The 21,122-nt window shown below is 35.6% G+C and overlaps 1 protein-coding gene across 6 annotated transcripts in view; it reads right to left on the reverse strand.

Moving 5' to 3' along the window:
- Positions 1-21,122, reverse strand: part of KLHL5 (kelch like family member 5) — a 62,283-nt gene that overhangs the window by 13,111 nt on the left and 28,050 nt on the right. For 3 of the 6 annotated variants that reach the window (XM_055728417.1, XM_055728404.1, XM_027799805.2), the window contains 4 exons: positions 18,142-18,324; positions 11,717-11,853; positions 11,080-11,276; positions 3,357-3,569 (listed from right to left, as the gene is read on the reverse strand). In XM_055728417.1, coding sequence (XP_055584392.1) covers positions 3,357-3,569; positions 11,080-11,276; positions 11,717-11,853; positions 18,142-18,284 — 690 coding nt within the window. In that variant the 5' untranslated portion in view covers positions 18,285-18,324. Of the gene's footprint in view, positions 1-3,356; positions 3,570-11,079; positions 11,277-11,716; positions 11,854-18,141; positions 18,328-21,122 lie in introns of all 6 variants that reach the window. The other 3 variants (XM_055728411.1, XM_027799804.2, XM_055728399.1) reach the window with 2 other exon arrangements.

Below are 21,122 nucleotides of genomic sequence, written 5' to 3' on the forward strand. Positions count from 1 at the left end.
TCTTTTGTACTCTGTGTTTGTCAGATGCAGGAAAAATATATTCATAGGTTGAGTGTCTCAACTGTAATAATCAGAAGTCTAGACAACTGACATTTTTCTGAATGGCAAGACATGGCCTGAGTAACAGAAAAAAAAGCAAGTGAAGCGCCCCACTGGGACTTGGACAGTTGTCACAACAATAAGAAAAAGGCAAATGCCTCTGAACTGCCACCACAAAATCCAAACACTTTGTGAATATTAGAAATATAAGTCCACAAACCAGAATGAGATGTCATTGTTGAGCTGTTGACAGCCATCAGTAACACGTACAAAACTGCTGTGAAATTAGTGATCAGGAGTACTAAAAGGACGCATCATGAAACAGTTGTGCACAGTATGGTGTACATATCCCTGGCTTAAAGCTGCCTTAGGACTGCAGAGTGGCAAATATGATATCCATGGTTCCAGAAGAGATACAGGTAATACAGTCTGCTAAGCCTGAACACATCTCTGTACCAGGCAAATCAACAGAAAACTATGACAGAAAACATAATAAACATACACAGAGAATAAAATAATAAAAAAAAGTAATCAAACTGTCAAAGCCCTTCACCAGCAACTTTTCAGAAAACTGAGCCTGACTTTTGCAGTATTTCTCTATTAGCCAATGTTCTGATTCTATTTAAAATAGCAAATTAAAGTGTTCTCTTGTAAATTAGCAGAGGGAGCTTAATTCTCCTTTACTTTCAGTACTTCCCATTGTTTCTTCTCTTGACCCAAAGCACCACTTACCACTTGTATCACCTCATAGGGATACTTTGAGATTATAAAATAATAAAATAGAAGCAGTCTTAACTGCCAGCATGCAACACTATTAAACTACACATGGTTTAAAGGAAAAAAAAAAAAAAAAAAAAAAAAGAAAAACCATTAATTACTACTGTCCCAAATCAGATATTGTTATAGTTGCATGCATGAAAATTAAGGCTTGTACACAACATGACCCATTCAGACTTCCAATGTATTTTTCTGATAGACAAGCAACATTTAATAAAGAAACACGTCATGTGTATATGAATTTTGCAACAAGATGCAACATACATTTTCTCCAGTTTCTACCCCCCAACCTATAAAGAAGTTCTTATAGCAGAGTGTCAACCTCTAAAAGCAATTTCATCTCAGTTAAAAATAAATGAAATCTAAAAAATCTGAAGCCTCTTGGATCTCAACCTACAGTATTACAATTTTAGGTAAATTTTTATTCAACTTGGAATAGAATTACTTAAATGAAAGCCAATTTTTTCCAAATTTTATTATTTATATAGCTCTTTGTACTAAATGCATTTATAACCAAGCAGTTACAAATGATGTATTACCATGAAATTATAGTCATTGGAAACCTGATGAAGAGGAAGGTAGTGCAGATACTCAAGTACTAAGAATTTCTATCTAAAAGGAAGCTGAACCATCTTCTAACTCAGAAATTGATTAATCATCATCTTCATTAATTTATCAGAGATTGAATACTTGCCACCTTACAGCTTAAGACGCTGACAAATACTCATCTTTAGCCTTTGTAAAAGCAAAAAGAGACCTTAGAGATATTTAGGACACTTGGCATTAACCAAAGAGATGAAACACATTATGAACAAAGACACGCATAAAAACTAAAGAATCTGACAATTCATCATGATTTTTTGCTTCCAATGCTACATTTTCAAAGTATTTCCCAAAGTTTTTTTGAAAGTATATGAACCTAATATCCTTTGTGTCTTGGCTGCAATGTTATTGATTTCAGCAAGTTGTTCAATTTTCTAATTTCATTTCTTTCAAATAGCTTTAACCCTTCAACCATAAAATTGGAAACCTTTTCATTATGTTATGTTTGTTGTCAGATTGTCTAATGTCATGTGATCATGAAGCAAAACATGATTCTGAAAACATTAAGACTGTTTTGGGTACTTCATACTGACTTAATGCACTAATAGTTAACGTGGTGATTTTAACATGGGAACACTTTGTTAAAGTAATAAATAAAAAGGTAACAGAAAAATATTGTATTGAAATATGTATTTGGCGAAGACTTGAAAAATTAAAATATTATGTGAAATACGATATTGCTTTTTTGTTTCATTTTGCTGTTTTCCTAATCAGTTAGTAAGTGGACATAATTTGATTTCAGTACAGATTTCTGGGATAAATACTGAACTTTCAGTTTCTAAAGATTACAGTCAATTAAGTAAGAGGCATACAGCAGTGGTTACTTAGTTACCAATTAATCTGATTCTCAACAAAGGAATAGTTTCCTCTAGGTCAACTGGCTTACACTGTATTATGTTTCTAGAAAAAGCAAATAAATTCAAGGCCGTAACTGAGAAAATCCTGCCATTGCATATATAATATTCAATATGGAAATATTAATATTGAAATGTTTGCTAGTGAATCTCACTATCCAGCAAGAGGATACAAGATTAGAGGCAATACACAGAATGCTGTGTATGTGATTTATCACTACGACTGAATCAAACTCAGTTTTTGTTGTGTTAACAAATTCTACTTATTCAGGTTCCATAAAAATCCTATTTTCTTCATTTAATGGAGATAATTATCACTAAAACTGAAAAATGTAAAGCAAAATCCTTTGATTGTATAGTAAGTATTAAATATTACTAATGAAGGTTCAGCAAAGAAGGCTAGCACAAGAAAAAAAAAATCAAACTTAGTTTACGTGCATGCTATCAAATAATGAATACGATGTTACACATGACACTAACAAGAGTGGTCTTCTACAGGACTAGGAAAACTGTAATTCACAACTATTTAAACAAATAGCTTGAGTCTTCCTCAACATTGTGCATAAATGTCCAAGAAGGAGAAATAATATTGATAAGGAAGAACAAAAAGTACCCAAAGATGGTTAATCAAATGTTGATAGAAGAAAAATCACTTCAAATAATTTATTCAAACCATACTTCCTAAATCTCAAGGATAGCTATAATTATATGAAGGAAATTTAATGATCCAAATAAACTGCACAAGTTCCATAAAAAAGAAATTTAAAAAGGGCACACCTTCTAGTGACAAACATATCCTTAATAAGCATTTTTCTAGGCAACAGAAGTGATTTTTTCGTAGCAGCTCCACCCCTTCTTGTGTCCTGATTCATCTCAGGTTAGGATCAGAATACGCTGCCGTTCACAAAAAGACACAAACTATCATGCCTATACGACATGGTAAGTCCTTATATGCTGCTCTAAGAATCCAAACCATTAAGAATCCTGAAGCTTTTGTGATTTGTCACTATCAATATATTGATGCAGTATAAGCTATGCCCACTGTAACTATGGTATAAACTAGAGAAGAAATGAACAATTTACTTGGGGAGCAAGCAGAGGCAGTCTAATGTAAGCCAGGAGTTTACTGAGATCTTTCCTTCTCTGCTCCAAATCGTGTCGAACCCATGTAAGTAGTGCATTCAGTATAGTCTCTTCATTAGGAATATTCATGTCATCACTTGCTAAAAGCTTTGCAATTTCAGTGGCTGGCAATAATAGAAATTCTTGGTTTCTAATTACTTCCATGAAGTTTTCCTGAAAAAGAAAAGCATTTTTAATAGAGGTGACATCATACTTTGAAGATGTTTTATGGAACTCCTACTATATATTCCCCTCTTCTCCCTCCCTTCACACCATCTCTCAGTTACACCAGCATAATACTACTGGAGAACTGACCTGGAGGGAAAAAAAAAAAAAAGTAACATAAAAATGTACTGACTTATTTTGACTCTGATCATTTCCCCAATTCTATCATTCAGTCCCACAGACAGATGTGCTGAAATAACTGAGGGGACAGTAAATGGACAGAAATGAACAATGGGTTGTGCGGGTTACTATCTTGGCATGGCAACTGAAGAAACACTTTCTGAAGTATAGTTTAAAGAAATAAAAGGCACAGTTTGTTCCTGTTGACAAGGTACAATGCAACATAAGATGCTTTGTAAAGCAAAGAGCACAACATGCTGCAACTACTGGGCACACCTAACTGTTTTCATTATTGCTACATTAAACTATGACATTTAAGTTTTCAGAGGAAATAACAATTTTATTGCTGATTTTAAATGGATTATTTTATTTTACTATTTTATAGGTTTTGTACAGCTGATTGACTGGGGAGTAAAACATACAAAGAATCCACAGTATCATACATACCCTGTTCTATTAACAATATTTACTTTGATAGGATTCAATTTTCTAACTTTCATCCTGTCATTTCCAGCAATAAATCCTTACTTCAAAATAGGAAAGTCACAATATGTAACATTTCCAACACTGATATCTTATTTCTTCATAATACTAGGACCTGCAGAATATACTGTAAGGATTCTCACAACCTTAGGCAGAAATAACAGAAGTACGCAGAAACACAATCAGCTCTATGAACTTACAGTGGGAAACCTGAATGTAACAGAAAAGGGCGAGATCATGTCTATCCCTCTTACCCCACACACCTTTACAAGGCAGCAAAGGAAAGAAAAGCAGTCTATGAATCACAACCATGTACTTATATTTTGGTAGCTCAAAACCCAATTAACCTCATACACCAGACAAAGTAGCTTCATGACAATAAAACAGTATTACAATCAATCTACTAAATGCACTGTTGATTGCTAGATAGCTAATCAGTGGGATGCTGGTTTTGCTCTGCCATCACATGTATCTCCAAAATACCTGGAGGATAAACTGCATGAGATCCACAGACAGGGTCTAACATAACAATTAGCCTTACTTAGTATCTTGTTTAATGATTTAAAAAGCAAGAACTGCACACTAATGAAAAAACTCTGGATGAGAAGCACATACATGTTGGGAAAAAAATAGGATTTTTAGATAAAAAAAAAAACAGGGAGAAACTTGGGAGCAGAAGCAGGACCTGCACTGCAAAACAGCTACAAGTTTAGCATATAAAATGGCAACAAAAACATACAGTACAGTTTGGAATTGCATATGCAAAAGACATCATGACAACAAAGCAAAAAAGGTAATACTTCTTCCTTTTTATTGCTTAGTCTAATAATTTCAAAGCTATACCTCAGTACTCAAAAAATATTAACTAATTAATGAATGCTAAGCAAAGAGGAAAAAACTAATTAGGAGTAAACCAGTCCACTTTACATGAAAGCCACACATACGTAGATGGCAACAAGATGTCTTAACAGGAAAGATCAAAGTAACTCCACTCCACAGGTAACTCTGGAGTTGAGATTAGGAAAATAATTGAAAGTGTCATCTGCACACATTAACTGTATTCCTGGGCAGAAGTTGGAAAGGAAAATTTTACATTTAATAGCTGAAAAGCTTTCCTCCTAGAGAGATCCAATTGGCTACACAAAAGTGGTGTTTCCAAGAGAAAATGGTAGTCGACTAGAAGGGAGATAAAACTGTCTTTTCCTCTTTAATTAATTTAATTCTATTACAAAACAAAAGTTAAGAAAATGAACAAATACAGGAACTAGAAACTGTGAAAGGACTGTACCAATATTCAGTACCACTATACATGCACTTTATTTTTTATACTCTGATACCAAATGCTTGAGAGTAAAATTGAAGCTGAAAAATGATCAAATTATTTCCAGAGTTTAAACATGCAGTTCACAGAAATTCAGGTTCCACTGAGTTCATTTTTTCCACTGTTGTATTTTTGTTGATTCTCTGTCCTACAGAGTATGCAAGCTGGAGCTGTGCTTTTAGTTTTGCTGAATAAACCGGCAGCGAGCACTGATGAAGAGAAAAGCCAACACTTACTACCTTAAACTTCCCATATTGTCTATCCGGATCACAGGAAGAGGAAGGGGAAAGCACCTGCATGGAAAGCTTCCTTTGTTTCTGAAGGAAACAACAAGCTGATCTCGCATAAGTCAGTCATGGATCCTCTTTGGAAAGCTTTTTTCCAACTGGATTTCATCACTTCAACAGCTGTTGTGTGTAAGAAGCCTGATCTTCCTTCTTGTTGCTTGCAGACAATTGCTTTCTGATGGGAACAAGTTCAGCTTCCTCTTGCTCCCATTCTATTTTTAAAGCAGAGACTCCTTTTGAGCACAGTATCAAAGCATTCCACTGGGAATACAGCCACTCTTTGGCCTATGTCTGGGGGTTTTTATAATCAGAATCTGACAATTCCTCTTCCTCTACAGACAGAGATTCTGAAGACAAAAAGGAGGAGCCAGTGTATCTCCTAGCATTCTTAACCTCCTCATTTAGCCTTTTCTTTCCTTCTTCTTATGGGAACTCTCTGTGGAAGAACAGGATATTTCAGAGAACAAACTGTCTGCAGTTTCAGTTCCTTGCTTTCTGGTCTTGAAAGTACAAAAAGGAGTTTCCCACCCCAAAAGTTAGCTCCTCAAAGACCTTGGAAATTTGATCAAATTACTAGCCTGCTGTTTATATATTAGCTAAACCAGGGACACACAATCCCTGTGCTCAGTGCTATGCATTGCTCATTATAACCTTAAACACACCCTTCAGCACCTGCAGAGTCAATACTGGTATTCTTAACCACAGGTCTGCCTTGAACTTGATACAGAGCAGAATAAAAGAACCCAAAACATTAGAAGCACATAAAAGACCTCATGATGCTTATTTCTCAGTGGTACTTAATGACCACAGTGGGATCCAGCGAGATGATTAGTCTCCCTCTACACTGTGTCAGAAGGATTAGAACCTCAGAGAGCCTGCAGGTGTTCTGGTGCTGAAGGATGTGACACTACGGCAGGCCAATAGGCAGCTCTAACCGCAGGGTTCTGTTTAAACTCTGAACCTGGGCAGCCAAAAAGCAAGAGGTGCTTGACTCACAGGATGTGAATGAGAACAAATAGGGAATGTAATTTTGTCTACCAGCTGCTCCAGTCAGCTGGTAAACTGAGGTCTGAATTCACTAAGAACTGAGCTATCTGACCTTCTGGTAAACTATTAATAATCAGGTAGATGTCAGATAGCAGCTACTTTACTTTTAGCCAGGTTTCACTGCTGCATTAAGCAATAAACTAACCTAATGCTACTGGTGTACCCAGGGTTTGTTTAGAGCACAACTACTGTAGCTTGACTCCTCTCTGCATAGTTTCTGGATTCCAAAAACAGGCTGACCAGCATGCAGAAACCTCTTTAGTCTTGCCAAGGCAGTATGGATCTACTGTGCTAACCAGAACTTAGGGAACTTGAAAAACAGAAATACCTTATGTTTTCACAGGTGAAAGAACGTGAATGAGTATTTTCCAAGTCAGATGATTACTGAGCAGGGTACTTTGGACTGTAATGTCAGGTGCAAGAACGTAAAATCCTTGTTCTAGGCACTAACACTATCTTTGGGTCTGGCCCTTTGTAGGCAAAAAATACTGAAATTTCTCCCCTCTTCATGCTCCCCCCTACCAAAAGAACAAACTATCCTAGCTGTTGCAAGAAAAATGACAAGTTATACCACTTTGATTCCTCCTCCCAAATCGTAACCTCCATACTGCAATGAGTTTTTGTTACCCAGCTTCTGCCTTACAGAAGAAAGCAAGCCTAAGTGTCTCACATACATTCTTCCGCAACTCCTAGCTTGGCCTGAATCTGTTACTCCATCCTCTCTAAAATTTTCTTCTTATAAACAGCCACTGGCCATGCTCAGAAATCATGCAAACTCCAAAATTATCTGAATCATGTAATCACTACTCACATACTTCTGAAGACTTCTGATTAAAATCAGAATGGCTTTTCACTCTGTTCTAAGCATGGAAGGCTGAGCAACAATGATCATAAAGCTTTCTACGTGGGGACTGACTGAGGCACTATCACATGTAATGTTTAGAATGCTTTCCTTTTTTTGCTTGTAATGAAGGAAGTTAAAACCTGGCTACTGCAGAAGCTACTAACACTTACCTAAGAATGCCTCACTACTAACCACAGGTATTTCATGTTCTAGAAATAACAGAAGCTAGCTTTTCCTCATCTGAAAGTATTAACCTCCCTCTGGTTTACTTTTTTTGTGGAAAAGGAGCTATTGGTTTTCATTCAAGGTACACTACCAATTGTTTCAAACAATGAAGATGGCAAAAGGGGTGTTTCTTTTGACTTTCTGAAGAAGCAAGAAAAATGCCCAGAAGGCATTTTGTGCAAAAAGGCTTTAAAAATTAAAGTGAACAGATACACTACCGGCCCATCTAATATAACTCCTACATTTATAGTTGTATGATCCCGATGCTATATATGAAGTACAGCAAAACAGGATAACCTTTGTACAAAAGATATCTTTACCCAGACACATCCCATGATTCTGTCAACTATATTTTAAACCCCCGATGCATAAAAATCAGAGTTGCTTTCTATACAGCACTAAATCTGCTAGTGATCACTTCAGTTTATTTCATGTTTCACTTAATGCATCCTGAGGATTTTTCAAGCTTTAATTTGCAATGTCAAAAATTGACCTGTTTTGATGACAATGTTAAAAATTACTCTTCTCAAAAAGCAACTTATCAAGTGTCAACACTAAGCAATAAAGTAATGCAACACAAGTCCTTTTAGCATAACATACATCTACATATTTAAGTATGTAATTGAAGTGCAGCATTCAAATCCTTCTTATTTACTTTTTTAATCACACTGTATTATGTGACTAAAATAATGCCATAAAATCATGCTAATGCTTTCCAGTGACACTAATGAACACTATTCAGACAGAGCAGGTCTATTAACAGAGGCAGCCCTACTGGGGTAACTCACTCATTGGTTCTTCAGTTTAACCAAATGCTCATTTCAGCTGAATTTCTAGTCTTCGTGTAAATACTATTTTAATGAAGCAGGTAAGATGCTTATCAAATCATAGCATATATCACAAAAACCTTTAAAATTGAGCAGTTAATTGCTGAGTAACAGTTATATGGCAATCTGGGTTTTTCTGTCAAAGAAAAACTCATAGAAAATAACATATATAAATTAACACTTAAGTATTTTTTATTATTCATTACCTTCTACTTCAAGTGCTTTAAAAGAACCAAAATTACATGGAAAAGGCAGAAGTATATACTATACTCAGTAAAACCCCCCATTGTTCTATGCTGCCCATTGCATTGTTTTTGAGAAACAGAATTTCCAGGTACTACAGGTGCGCTTAACCCTTATGCTCTAATACTTCTTAATGGAAAGAGCATCAAGTGGCTAGTAGTTACTACTGTTGAACATTTTCTTTTTTTGAACAGCTTTTAAACAAATTAAATTACTTGGGGATTTATTTTAATTGAAGATTCAATTGAACTATACATTTCTATGCAGTTTCCATAGCAACATTAATTTCAAACTAAAGAGGCTGCTCCTCTATTACTCATTATTACTAAAATTCAATTTCATGTCTCTGTTGGAGCTGAGCAACATAAAAAGAGGCCCTGGGAAGAATCCATCTAGCACAACCAATTAGTTTTGAAAATGGCTTTTTAAAATCCACCTAATTTAAATTTCATCCAAATTGAAGCCTTAAAAGCAACAATTTTGCCACTGAAGTAAACAATGGCCAAAAGGCATATAACTATTTTCCAGAGGTCTGAACAAAAGAAAGGTAAGTGCTGTATGTATGGCTTTTAGAAAGTTCATAGCCCCTTTCTGCCACAAGTCATGAAATGCCAGTCAAAACAGTAAAACTATAATCCCTAACGTTCATCTTTAAAGATGCATTAATCTAACATTTATTACCATTCTGATCTTGGCAGTCCACTTAGAAGGGGCATGACAACAGCACAGACCAAAACATATTCTTATTCTGAAAAAGAACAGGTAGGTCAGAGAAGGGAGGGTCTCTTTTTGAACACTTTTTGTATCACTGTCTCACTCTTCTTCAAAGGCATCAGCCACATTAATCTTTACTGTTTCATATGACTGTCTACCTAATTGTTGTCTCCTTGCTTTTGTTTAAGCAATAAGGAAGGTCAAGAAAAGAAATGTAAATTACAGTCTGCACACTATTTTTGGCCTGTTTTGGTGTGTTCATGATTTTAAATACATCAGAGATCCACTCATCGAGGAAGAACATTGTATCATATATAAAAAAAAAAGGTCTATTTTAAATACACATTAAACTAAGTTACTTTAAGCCAAGAAGAAATAATAATAATAAAAGACACTTTAAAACCAGCAAAAACTAAGGCACCTAGAGGAAAAGCCCTGGATTTCTAATACTAATTAGAAGACGGAAGTTACACCTCTTGGATCTAAACCAATAGCTTAACGGCCATGCCGCACAAGCAAATTAAGTACTATCTTCATTCCCACATCTATTACACAATATCTACATGCCCTCATTCAGGTCCCAAGAGCTTACATAGGTGAAATTTTATCAAGAAGAAAGAAAAATGCCTCACAAAACTGCAGCGAACAGATGAACTGACTTGTCTCAGAGATAATTCTCCTTCTTCTGCTGATAACATTACTAAAACATACTTGTGAGAAGGAGAAGAACATTTTACATTAAAGGATTACTATTATGAAGATGAACTTTAACTAAGCTGGCAGGTCAGTCTTTCCATAAAATAACTCTGTAAGTATCACTGGCAAATTTTTATTTTGCCACATATTGCCTATTCTAAGATTAAATTAGTAATGGAATGCCAGGATGGCATCAAACAAGAAATTAAGGATAATGCAGAATCTATGTTGATGAATGCCCACATTCATACCCCAACTTAGAACTTCATTACTCTAGCTCATTACAAAACAAATTAATTCTGTAGTTTCATTTAGTAACGTGGCATTTTGCACAAGATGCACATCTTGCCCACTATTAAGTTGTAGTTTTTTGACTGAAAGAAAGAAGAACAAGCTTTTCTATTTTATTAAATGTGTACAACACAATCCCATTATTGTTACAGGGAACCACTAATGCTTGCCTATTTCCTTCCAACTCTAAACCAGCAACTTCATAGTTATTTTGTCATTTCTCATCATGGGACCGTATGTGCATTCTTGCTTGGAAAATTTTCAAAGCTTTCTGGGGGAAAACCACTGCTATTTTATTCAGGACAACATTCTGTATTTTCCTTACTAAATACAGCTGATGATACTTAAAGTAACAACATACCATCGTGTAATTGTGAGCCACCTTGTGCAAGTCAGTGCAACCCTGCGCATCAGCAAAAGATCGGATTCCAAGGCAATTGGACGGGTGAAGCTGCTTCATTAGGAATTTACAGCACGCTTCTACAACCTGAGAGAGCTGAAGAAGGCAAGCTGTAGACAACAGGCACTCAATGTTATCTTCTTTTAATTCAAGGCGACCTAGTAACATTAAAAAGATCAATTAGTTTGCTCTAATAATTTGTAATTCCCTAAAACTCAGAGGCAACAGGATTATTTACAGATTATAAGGCTTTGCAAACATCACCCTCAGCAACAGATAACCAGCTTTTCAAAATTAGTACCTATAATGATGTAAGGAAAGGGAATCCTAGTAAGTCCTTTTTTTTTTTTTTGTCAGTCTTGATACATTTAAAATATTCACGTATTTTGTTATCTAACTGAATACAGTATTATCAGAGAAACTTATATCCTACCAGCTTTCCTCAGGTAAATAAAATGAAATCATCATTGCCATTATTTATAAGGAATTAAACAATGTGAATAATAATTTGTAAGGAGCATCTGGAATCTAGTAATGGAATATAATGCTCACAGGAGGACGATCCATTAGATGACGTTCCCATTTTCATTCTAATTACCTGTATATGCATATTGAACCAGAGCCCACAATGCATTTGGCTCCACGCCTTCCATCTTGATTTCTTCCTGTCTTGCTTCCCTCACATCATTAGTGAACATTGCTGCAAAGTAGTCCGAAACAGAGGAGAGAACCAATCTAAGCACATTGTGCAGGCGAAAATGAGAGACACAAAGAGGAAAAAAAAAAAACCAACAAAAAAAACTTAGTCAACCTGATGTTTGTTAATTTATGATTCATTATTTTGTTCTTTGAAGAAACACTGCATTGAGAAAAACATTTTAAAATTGACATACTGCTCCATGGTCTAGTTCCCCTTTATGAATAATGAAGTACTGTTACTAAATCTACATTTGCTGCTGAAGCAAACTAATTACCCTTTCAAAGCTCAATGACTTTTAACAGCCAACACAGAAACAACCCACAAAACCCACATAAATTGGAAATGAAAAACAAATATACTTTATGAAGATTTAAAAAACCTGAATTTACTTCCATTTATATTATGTCAATTGCTTTTTTAAACGTGAAAGAATGACTTACTAGTCCTTTTCAAAGTGCTTTAAAATGTTTTTACCCTTGGTGCACAAATGCATTCCTTTACTAATACTGATAGAACTAGGCACAGAGTAATCTTTTGTGGATATGTATTTAGCCTTTTGTTAACAATTCTGAGTATTTTAAGATACTGAGTAAACATGTTAGTGCACAACAGAAATTTCTTTGGATTACTAAAACACTGACTAAATAGAACAATGCCACTCCACAAGACGTGCAAGAATTTTGATGTCTCCATATGTTCACAGGACTAGGGTGAAAAAGGAAATCATGTGGAGCAGAGAGCAGGAATATTCAACCTTTAATTCTGTTGTATGAAACCTACCATAACTATTCCATGAGGTCTGCTGGTTTCTTCCCTAAAAGACCTCTAGGAACAGCCTTGTGGTTTGGATCAATTTTTGTGCTGCAGTAGTTCACTGTTGCCTTGCTCAAAGGGAATTCAAATTTAAATACATTTGCATATGTACTGAGCTGTACAAACAGCAAGCCCAAGAATCAAGCCTAATCCAAATACACTACACACTCCATCTGCATACATTCAGTGAATATATAACACTTCACAAAATCACTCAGCACAGACCAAACAGACGTTATATTGGCTTCTCACGATGACTGAGGTCAGGTATCACAAAACAGAGTAAAATGAATTGATTTTTTCATCCTACAATTTTCCCATTAGTCAATAAAAAACAGTTACTACTTTACTTGTGCCATTTGACACCCACTTTTCATTGATCTTTTAATCTAATAGCTAGTAACTGATTTTTCTTTCAACCTTTCTTTTTGGATTGTCCAAAACTAAACTGCATTCCCACGTACAGATTATACCATGTGAAGCAGCTAATACCTTTATATAACTGAAGAATCCACAGAAGATTTTCCCCATCCATATTTAACCATTTTGCTAAAAAAGCTCTAAAAGAGCTAAATACGATTTTTCAGAAGAATAATCTATGCAACAACTATAAAAACTACACTTATATCCACAATCTCCCAGTTAACAGAGCCATGTCATGGCTCTGCTAGTATTTAACACAAAAGATAATCTCTTTGTGTTATTTATTAATCATTAAAATTAACATATTCATCCATATCAAGAGGTCACTGGGAGCTACTGATGCTGCAAAATACTGCCTTTACTCAGTTTAGAAACCGAAGAAAGCTACGGGGTTTGTATTCTGAGTTCATGTTTCTTTCATAATCGGCCCAACTAAAATGCCTATGAAATTAGTATATATTGACATTAGAGAGGCCTCTTAGCAGTAACAAACAACAACAACAAAATAATCAAGAAAAAGTTGTAATATAATTGACATTGTATTGTTTAACTGGGGATGTTGAACATGCTTACCTTTATCTCCTTACCTAATTCCCAACTACTGCCAAATATTCAATCCCGTACAGGGAAGTTTACAAAAATTTGGCTACAGAATTATATACATGCAGTAGATTGGCTGCTCTTTTTCAGTGTACAGAAAATATGTAGAGAAAAGGAACACATGAATACCAGAATTTTTCATCTTGGAGATCATAAGATACCCGAACAGTTAATCTCTGGAAAAACCACTCAGCAGCTATGGGCCAAATACTAACAAAGTCTGGGTGTTTCAGCATCTCTTCCTGCTCTTACCGGAGGTTCCAATGCTTCTGAGATCTTTAACTTCTGTGGTTTGTACTGATCCAACAACAGAAAGACCCACCATGATGGTTTACACTTATTTTGAATTTTCTAAGAGCCAGTAAAATACGTGTAACCAGGATGGCATACCTGAATTAAATTGTACTGCTTGCTGGAATTGCCACAAGCTGCATCATCTAGACAGTTTTCTACATCTACAAAGCAATTATTACCTAAAACAATGATAGATGTCAAACCTGGCCATTTACAGATTTAGTATCTCCCAACCTGATTCACCTGACAGAATGAAGCTTCTTCACATCTTGAAGATAAAAGGGACACTTCCTAGGCAACTCCTTGTTTGCAGCTGTGTAACAGCTCAAAATAGTCCTACAGAACTCACTAATAGCATTCACTGAATTTGTAAGGTGATATACTGAATAGTTCATGAGATGTAGCTTCGAAGCACTAAACACACTGGTGGCTTCTGCTAGTTTCTATTCTTGATAACAAAGCATGTCAATAATAAAAAGAATATATGAAAGTCGTACTATCCCGCACTACTAATACATCTATATTTAAATTAAATTTGTTTAAAAGCAAGCAATAACAAAAAATACATGCAATATGTTCCTGTTATAATTATTTCTACTTATAGCTCTCTTCCAGAGAATTCAAACCTTTCAAAATTCATTGCTGCTTCTGACAGTGAAATGATTGTAGTAAACCCTTCACCACCACACTGTTAGTAGCAATAGTACCTTTTTTAACATAAAGCTATTGCAAAAGTTCTTTTTTATATACTTTTGACTTTTTAGAAAGACACTTTGTGTTAAACTTCTACGAACGTAGCTAAACCAAAGAAAAAAAGGCTGCAGTGAATGATTTACAAACTAAGGCAATACAGATGTGAAAGAAAGGAAGTATTACTAAGCCATATGGAAAAGTAGTACAAAAATAAACAAACCTCAAAATAAAAACATCTGCAAATTGCGCTCTTCTAGACAAGCTTCCTAACCCCTAGCATACATAAGCTTCCATTTGCCTTCTTTCCTTCAGTTCCGTGGCTTTTCTATTTCCATCTTTCAGTGTCAACAGGAAGAAAGAAAATGGCTCCGTACAGATTTTCAGATTCCTGGTTAAAGAACAGAGCAGGCTCTAAACACCCTCTGGGCCAGGAATTTACACCCATCTCCCTTCTCTTATGTGAATGTTCTAATCAGCAGGTGATTACAATAAAAACCATACTCTTATTATGGATATAGTAGTTAGCTGAACGTAGTAAATAGGAACATAATAAATTCCTCAGACATCTGAAATTGCAGTGGACACAGAAAAAGCACCTGATACAAAAAAAAAATTAATTAAATTTAATTAAAAGTCTGGCAATATTTCTTTACGGAACTGCAGGTTAAGGAGTGGGAATATAATGCATTTTTTCCTTGTAGAGAACTGTCCCCTCTCCTACTTGCTTCTTGATCTCCTAAATAAGTTCTTAGCTATAATTTAAACAGTCTTAGAATAATAGAGAATGCCATAATCAGAAAAATCATGTCTACATATGATACTCTTATTTGTAGACTCATAGCCTGATTTCTTTGAATAGATACAAACCAAAACCCTTCAGAATTTTACAGTAAAGTATTATCTGTGCTTATTACTATTGCAGACACCAAACTCATTGTTTTTTTTCCTCTAAAAATATACAACATACACCTCAGGACATTCAAGTATCACCAAAATTAGAAACTGAGTATTAAGAAAAAAATAACACAGGAGCTATTAAAAATATCTGGTTCAAAATACAGAAATTCTGAAAACTCTGTATGTGTGTTTAACAAGTGAGATAAAGAACATTTTTCATTATTATCGTTATTACTTACCAATTCTGTGTGACCATATATTAAGTAAACCCTTTTTATCTTTAAGAAATAAAAAGAACAAAAGAACTATCCAGTGTAAGTGAACTTTCTATTTTCTTACACATCTCAGAATGCCAAGACATCAAGCTAATATCTATTTAATACATCATCTGTTGCTTATTAAATCTTAAGTTAAAATAATCACTACTCTTCTGACATACACTGACTGTTCCAGCCTGCAGTAAATACTGAAGCAGGCAGAACTGGGATGCAGGCAGTAAAAAAATCCTTCAGAAATTTTTTTCTTATAACACAGGTTACTGCAAGTACGTAAAGCCAGTCTTCTTACTGAATTTCTATAAATTCTCAACCAATTTAATATTTCCATCTTTATCTTTCCTACTATGGAAACGTTCAATTTTCAGTGAGGTACTTTGGACGTAACTGAGACGAAGACACTAGTTATTGCTGTGTTTCTCTGTGAAAACAAAACAGTAAGAGATAGAACTTGCTGTGGAAAAGGCAAAGTTGCTTTCTAAGTTGCTCCAACATTATAAAGTGAACTAAGGACAATCATCATCCTCCCACCTCCTGCTACAAGCATAAGGTGTGCTGCTTTGGCCTTAACTTTCATGCTTATTTAAAACACAATATACCAACTTCAGCAAGAATTTTCTCCTCCCAAAAGAAGACCAGAGCAAATAACAGGTGCTAACATAGGCCTAACTGCACTACAGAAACAAATACTGTAGCAGAAACTGGAGGAGCAAAGTCAGTTCTTGAGAAACAGGTAGGAACCACATTAAAGAACATTTTAGCATGCTGACTTTCTATTTATCTTGTTACAAAAAAAAAAAAAAAAAGCATCTCCAGTCCTTGCAAGATACTCACAGCTGTCCTCTGCACCTTTTCTACACTTTTTAACTATTACATAAGCCATACTCCAGAAGTGTATACTGCAAACGCGCTACCTGGGCCACACAAGAAAGTAAAATTATTTCCTTTTTATAATCCCTCTTTTTCCTGCTTACAGCATTCCTGAGCTCTCTCGACTTCTAAATTACTTCAGCAGGTGCAAATCCACTAAGGGTGTGTATGTTCTGTTTTCATACAATTCACTCTTTCCACAAGGACAATGCAGTTTTGCAACAAATTTGAACAAACTAAACAGTAATCTTAAGCAACTCTGTAGCCACAGGGAAAGCCAAATCACCTTGCTCACCCTATTGTCTCTCCAAAGAGGATTCATCATCATCCGCAGCTATGTGGCTGTAAATATTTACAAAGGAACTCAGGTTGGGTTGGGTGGAGAGCAGGACCACCCATTGTAGCAGTAATTGCAAAAAGATTGCCTTAAATCATCTTGGAAATATCAGTGACAGTCTTGACTGTTTAAAAATGAAGTTTCATAAAATGAAGTCTTTGAGAGCAGTAGCAAGTTAAGGTATAACTGCCTCCCTGCTCCTCAAGTCTGTTCCCACACTCATGCTGTCATTCCCTCAGCTGTGTCAGCACAACAGTGTGGATGATAGCTGAATAAAAGCAGAGATCTGTCTTTAAGGAAAATACCAAACCAAGCAACCTCTTCCCATCTTTTTATTACTATTACAGTAGTAAGCTGTAGTTTCACTTTGGGGGTAGGAATGAGCACTGGAAACTAGGAATGTTTTAGGTTGCTATTTCTGTTGTAGAAATGATCTTATGAAACCACAGCTTAATTATACCTAGGTTCCTATTTGAACTATTAATACTGTGCATTAAACACTGTAACATGCTTCAGTTATTCATACTTTTGTTTCACAGTCTTTGGTATTTTCCTAGCTGTTAAAGTGGCATGCCATATGACCTATTAAATACACAGATGACAGGGTAATGTTTGATTTAATAATTTAGCCCTCTCGCACTTACTGTCAATGTTCCATAGCCTGCCATCAAAGGACTCTTCTTACTATGGGAGCAAAAAACCTTTATGCAGACAGAAGACTGTCCTTCTTGCTAATTATGACTTCAGCAACTTAATTGTTAGTACAAAGGAAAAATTAAATCTAAGAAAACTTTTTTGTGTCATTCCATGATACAGAAACCACTACTACTTCTAATATTCTGAGGATACTTTTGGGGGTTTTATTTTGTTTTTCAAATATCTTACTATATGCTTGAGGACAAAAAGTAGAACATGAAAACATCACAATTATTTTTGATGCTGTATCACATACAACAGAGAGAAATTAGCTTTCAGTTTCCAAACAGATGTTAAAAAACATAGCATGTTTGAAGTATTCTAAATTTAGGATGCTCTGACCTTCTTTAAAGAAAACACAGGACACATTTTGAAGGTGCATTTGTAAAGAAATATGCAGTTACTTCAAATTATAATAAACTTACCTGTGAGCTGGAATTCTACGATCACCAGCAACTAACACCACATCACATAGCTGTTTGTGTCTAAGATAATTCTCCATCTTTTTAAAAGTTTGTTCAGCGTGGTTGAGGGCCTGAAAAAATTCATCTGAGGTACAGGGCTCCATAGTTTGACAAGATGATAAGGTATGACTGCTGTTGGAGGTTCTGCTGAAGACAATAACAGAAATTGTAGTTCCCACAATACTAAGGTGCAGCAATTTATCTACCGATAATAAATGTGAATTTAAAATTTACATACATTATTTGTTTTAATATATATTTCCTTGATATTTTATTTCTCTTCATATTCATACTTTCTCTCTTCCTCCAAACTTAATCTAAATCCTTGTGAAAAAGGTACAATCATTTAATGTTGTACTTTTCAACTAACAGACACATGAAGATCAGTCCAGTACTCACATCTATAGCATTGTCAGATAAGGTTAAGGAAGAACAGACATCTACCAAGACCATGCAAACTGAAAAAGCAATGGAAGGATGCAATAAAGAATCAAACCCTTCCCTCCCACATATGTTAAAGCCTTGCTTCACACTTAGCCTAGGGTGACTAGAACAAAACTCAGCGTATATGGAACTAGTAAAAAGAGTGTGGGCATGCGGGGGAGGTGGGAATCAAAAAACACATCAATATACCACCACCTCCATTGCACAAAGCCTTTTGTGTCTGAAATGAGATCTAGCACAGTAGATGCCAATACAGGGGAGAAGCAAGGGTGGATGGGGAAAAAAAATTACTCCTGTCCACACACACAGCAGCTTGGGAGAAAAAAAGAGGAACAGAGAAAATAAATGGAATGCATGGGCCTAAGACAGATATAAAGGAGATGAATCCTAATTATGTATATGGAGGGAAGCACCTTTTCTTGCTCGTAATTTTTTAACTGCTAATTAATCTTCCACAATACAGGCGATTTATAAAATAGTCTACACCTGCCATAATATTTGGAAGGACATGGATTCACAAGATCTGCATTGAGACCTCTGTTTTCACACAGATATGCTCAGGCAGCATGCTTAGAGCTAAATCCACGAAGAGACTTGGCTCAGTCCTTAGCCTAGAACTTTCAAGACAGAGCTCCTCAAAACTGAAGTCTAAATTTTCAGCAGAAAATGCTCTGGTTTTTTTGGTTTGGTTTTTGGGCGGTGTTTTGGTTTGTTTGCGTTTTTTTTGTTTTGCTTATTTTTTATTTATTTGTTTTATTGGGGGGGTGGTGCAGTTTTGTTTTGTGCATGTATGCAAACAGCTAAAAAGCCCAAGCAATTTGGCACTTAATTCACAACTAAATCTAGTAACAGATCAGAAATGAGATACCTGCCTCCCTCCCTCCCTCAGAGGACTTTATCTTATGTGCTCTCTGAAATTGTGGTTAGCCATTTATTTCAGCTGTATCAACTTCTTCCCACCCCCTCCAAGTCACTTGTTCTGCTCCACCACCGGCCCTCTGACAAGCTGAAACGAGTAATCTTAGGGGTCATTCTGGAAACTGAATCAAGGAACTCATACGTTACATTGACAAAACTGGTTGGCATTCTCCCAGTGAAAGCAAAAGAAAGCAAAAGAAAGCAAAAGAAAGCAAAAGAAAGCAAAAGAAAGCAAAAGAAAGCAAAAGAAAGCAAAAGAAAGCAAAAGAAAGCAAAAGAAAGCAAAAGAAAGCAAAAGAAAGCAAAAGAAAGCAAAAGAAAGCAAAAGAAAGCAAAAGAAAGCAAAAGAAAGCAAAAGAAAGCAAAAGAAAGCAAAAGAAAGCAAAAGAAAGCAAAAGAAAGCAAAAGAAAGCAAAAGAAAGCAAAAGAAAGCAAAAGAAAGCAAAAGAAAGCAAAAGAAAGCAAAAGAAAGCAAAAGAAAGCAAAAGAAAGCAAAAGAAAGCAAAAGAAAGCAAAAGAAAGCAAAAGAAAGCAAAAGAAAGCAAAAGAAAGCAAAAGAAAGCAAAAGAAAGCAAAAGAAAGCAAAAGAAAGCAAAAGAAAGCAAAAGAAAGCAAAAGAAAGCAAAAGAAAGCAAAAGAAAGCAAAAGAAAGCAAAAGAAAGCAAAAGAAAGCAAAAGAAAGCAAAAGAAAGCAAAAGAAAGCAAAAGAAAGCAAAAGAAAGCAAAAGAAAGCAAAAGAAAGCAAAAGAAAGCAAAAGAAAGCAAAAGAAAGCAAAAGAAAGCAAAAGAAAGCAAAAGAAAGCAAAGTGGAAAGAACAGAGTGCTGGCCAACAAGAAAATGCTTAAGAAATTCTTACTCTATCACAATTTACCACATCTTCAACTGTCTTGATACAGTTTGAAGGGTTTTTTTGGCTGAACCATATTTTAATTCAGATTCTTCAAATTAACCCCATTAATAATGATAAAAAATTGCATGATATCAAGGATTTGATGTACATTACCACCTCACAGAGTTGTGCAGATAAAACTGAAGCAGCAGCAAACTGGCACGGAATAGCGAAAAACCCTCCAAGCCAGCACTTTGCTGGACCACACCCTCACTGGAGTTATTGCCAGCCCCAAGACTGCACACGTGCATTCTGCAGAGAACTCGGTGGCAGTCACCACTCTCATTCAATAAGCAGTAATAATTGCAGCGGCATCTGTTTCCCACTACCCATGATAAAGCACTTACTCAGACCACAATAGAGCCAAGCTTAGTTCTTCCCCTCACCTGAAGTTCAACCCTATACCTGTCCTCTAGCCAATAACTTACAAACCATTTTCCATAAGGAAGGAAAAGGAGAAAGACAGACTTCAGTGGTCTATAAAGAGAACATGAAAGAGACAGCCTAATAGTTGATACATGTAAAAAGGAAGAAATAACTTCAAGGGCTATTTATGCCTATGACTCAATGGTTATACAAAATTCACATATCCCTCCTTCCCCAAAGTGTTTTACAAATCTGTTTCCCAGTTCAGTTTGCCACAGCCATGACAGCTTGGGAGAATACACAAGCATGGGAAGAACAGAGGAC

The sequence above is a fragment of the Falco cherrug genome, chromosome 1 (genome assembly GCF_023634085.1).
Source record: "Falco cherrug isolate bFalChe1 chromosome 1, bFalChe1.pri, whole genome shotgun sequence".
Taxonomy (NCBI): domain Eukaryota; kingdom Metazoa; phylum Chordata; class Aves; order Falconiformes; family Falconidae; genus Falco; species Falco cherrug.